This window comes from Aplysia californica, unplaced genomic scaffold, assembly GCF_000002075.1.
Source record: "Aplysia californica isolate F4 #8 unplaced genomic scaffold, AplCal3.0 scaffold00405, whole genome shotgun sequence".
Taxonomy (NCBI): Eukaryota; Metazoa; Mollusca; class Gastropoda; order Aplysiida; family Aplysiidae; genus Aplysia; species Aplysia californica.
Window position 1 is genome coordinate 162,133 of NW_004797675.1, and position 3,541 is coordinate 165,673.

Consider the following 3,541-nt stretch of genomic DNA (forward strand, 5'->3'; position numbering starts at 1 on the left):
AGACAGACAGACAGACAGACAGACAGACAGACAGACAGACAGACAGACAGACAGATAGACAGACTGACTGACTGACAGATAGACAGATAGATAGAACATACTATTTTTTTATCTCGGCAATAAAGCATTTTTTACGCTAGCAACAAAACTTTAATGATACGGTGTGGTTAAAAATAACATAATGTCGTTGAACACAACAGCGGAAATGAAATAGATAATGTTTCCAAAATGACGTAATAGCTTCCGAGTTAGAAAAGCACTGCGCGGCAAAATAGCCGAGTTAGATTTTATAATACATAAAGCACACTATTTATATTTATCTTCATTGAAATGACTCTTACATCATGTTCTTTTGCAGCTATCGATTCCACACTACTCACTAAGGTGTATCTGTAACAAAGTAATACAGTTCTAAACAAAATCTACAATATGCATGTACATAGATCTAATGGTGTGGCTTGCTCCGTCGTTCGTATCCAACGTCTATCATCCTTATCTCCCCTCCTTTTTTTGTGTTTTTGTTACTCTCTTGTAACACCTCTAATCTTCCGCACTTATATGACCTATTATGTTGGCGGTGCCGAAAAACTCCTACTAAAACTAACTAAACTACATTCTTGTGAGAAAACCGTGCCTAGATCTGAAGTCACGAGCATTCCAGGTGTGAGTGGAAACGAAATCTGATATTGTGTTTTTCAAGAAAAAAAAAATATGTCGCGTAAAAACCTACAAAATTACTTATAGACATCAACGAGAGAGTCCGGTTTCCGTCTACTTTGAATGGAACTCCAGGAAAGGAATTGCTGTTATTGTAACCGATATTGTGCAAAGAAAACGAAACTAATCAAATACAAAGAAAGGGGGTAAAATATTAAAGCCGCAGGAATACAATGGAAAACAATAATATGCAGAATTATGTCGAACGTGATATCTCTGAGTTTAAAATTGTTATGTCATTGTTGTTTCAATAGCAAGGTGACATGTTCATCGTAGTGAAAATAAATAAGATGACTTATACAAGCTCCACCACCACCACCCCTCCCATCCCCTCATCTGATCATCCCTCCTCGTTTTTCGGACGCAGTAACCCTAGTTAAAAGCAGCAATAATAGCGAAAGTCGGATGTGAGTTTTGTTTTGAAAATAAGGAACGAAGCACTTTGTATTATATTATGCTACTTTTTAAAATTACGTTCTAATACAAGTTGTATAACCAAAATGAGAAGACAATGGATAAAACAACTTTAAAGACCCATGCGTGGGCAAAAATTTCACTAGGACCTGAAAAACAACCTAACATTAAAAGTGTATTTAACAATAATAAGCAATTGTTGCTTCCTTTGCGCATTCGGCAGGTTTAAAATATGTTCACCAATTATGCACCGGATATGACATCCGAACAAGAATACGTGGAATTCAGAAAGTTTTGTTTTATGTTTCACAGTTAATTAATCTCTTCCCAGTAATAAACAAAAGACATGATTTCGATCTCCTAGAAGCGTAGTCTTTTTAAAGAGTATCTCCATTGTCTTTCTACTTGGATACTGCAACCTACTAGCCAGAGTTTGTTCGTTGTAGCTGCCCACCAACGGTGTGCTACTGATCCTTGGAAAATTATGTCAATCACTACGCAAAAGATTATCACTTGTTTATTAAAAATCAAGCAGATTTTAATTTTACTTGAACTTTTACTCCGTGACAATCTTTTCTTCTTGCATCTACGGCTTATGCAGTACATTCTTAGAGATTTATGGAAAGGAATACTCATTAAAATTAAATGTCTCCTAACTTGTTTATCACTATTGAAAATTCGAGGAAACCCATTCTTTCAGTGCAAAGTGGTGGAGGGACAACAATGTGCTTACCGTAGCGCCATATCCCACTTCGAGGAAGGCGAAGGCTTTTTCAGCTCAGGTTTAGCCAGAGGAGGTAACCGTGTAGGAGATCTGGAGTCAGCGGACACTTCTTTTCTTTGGTACTCTCTCTTTGACGACGTGGCGCTCGACGGTCCTTCCTCGGCCTCCGAGACCAGACGTGAGGTGTCTCCGTCGCTTGCTCTTGGACTTTTGAAGCTTGAATTCATTCCTTTCTCTCCGTTTCTAGTTCCATCTACCTTGCCATTCAAGGCTGAAGTTTCCCTTGTTTCTGTTATTGCTGGCAGAAGTGAAGTCCTTCGAGAATCTGGTTTCGACACAGGTTTCCCTCGGCTGTCGTTTGATGGTGCGGTGAGCATCTGATTGATATTTCTGGGGGAAGATTTGTCCGTGTCATTTGAAAACCGAACGGTTTTTGGTGGATCTTTTGTGAGGCTGCCTTTCCTCTCAGTACTCATGGCACCCTCTCTCGGCGATGGATTGGACATTTTTCTAGCGGGGGTTAACGAGGGTGCAGGGGGGTTTTCTGGCTTTTTCTTGGTTGCTTTGGGTTTGTCTTTCGGCAAATCGGTTGAGTACTCCACCAGATCAGACTCCATCATTTCTTTTAAAGAGTCCACTATTTCCCGACGGCTCCGAGGCTGTCTGCGGTTCATCTTCCTTCGAGCCTGGGGAAATAAGTGGCGCAGTTACAGAAAGCCATTCTCAGAAACCAAAATAGGTATTCAAACTGTTTTAACACAAAACCAAGGCACCAGAAACTTTTTGTTTTGTTGCTTTATTAAGTTGTTTTTTTTCAAAATGCATTTGTACTATTAGCTGATAACGTATCTTGTTTTACAGTACTCATCATTGAAAAGATCTACAATTAGGATAACACTTTTTTTGTTACGAATGTGACATTGTAATGTAATATGCTTCTTTTTTAAAGTGCAATCCCCCCCCCCCTTCCTCGTTAAAAAAAACAAAAAATCCAAAGATTAGAAAAATGCACCACCCACCACAAATTGACAAAAATATAATATGGCCCCCGTTTCCCTAGCAACGTGAAATTAATTTTCAAAATGTTATGTTTAAATCTTTATCAGCACGACCCAAGGTATGTAAGAATGCTTGTTTCAAGCGATTTTTCTCAGTATTAAGAAAATGGGCTCAAAAGTAGGCTGTCCCTTTAAAACGTTGCTGAATGATTATAATGTGTGTCAACAAAGATATAATACCCAAGGACCAGGACATCAAATAAAATAATGAAACAATTACCACGAACTCATAAATCATCAAGCGAGCCTACCTCTCTCAACAATCCACTAATGCTATGTGGGCTTCGTTTCCTTATGTTATTCCTAATCCTCGCCTTCTCCTGCATCTGCTCCTTGTAAATGAGACTACCGTGGACGTAAGGTTCCACCAGCTGTGCCTCACCGCTCTTGAACTTTTCCAACAAGTGCTGGATCTGTCGAATTTAAGAACATCATGAAGGCATCCCTAAATTTAACTAAGGCTCTATAACACTCGTCATTTATCTTAGGGTTTATAAAAGAACAAAGTTAGTCCCTGTGCTGTGTTTTAGATTTCTTCTTCTTCTTCTTCTTCTTCTTCTTCTTCTTCTTCTTCTTCTTCTTCTTCTTCTTCTTCTTCTTCTTCTTCTTCTTCTTCTTCTTCTTCTCT

At 38.7% G+C, this 3,541-nt stretch overlaps 1 protein-coding gene across 1 annotated transcript in view; it reads right to left on the minus strand.

Moving 5' to 3' along the window:
• LOC101848372 overlaps nucleotides 1-3,541 on the minus strand; it is a 56,521-nt gene that overhangs the window by 7,688 nt on the left and 45,292 nt on the right. The window contains exons 12-13 of the mRNA XM_005104113.3: nucleotides 3,165-3,326; nucleotides 1,865-2,541 (exon numbers count right to left, since the gene is read on the minus strand). Of these exons, the coding sequence (XP_005104170.1) occupies nucleotides 1,865-2,541; nucleotides 3,165-3,326 (839 nt within the window). The remainder of the gene's footprint in view (nucleotides 1-1,864; nucleotides 2,542-3,164; nucleotides 3,327-3,541) is intronic.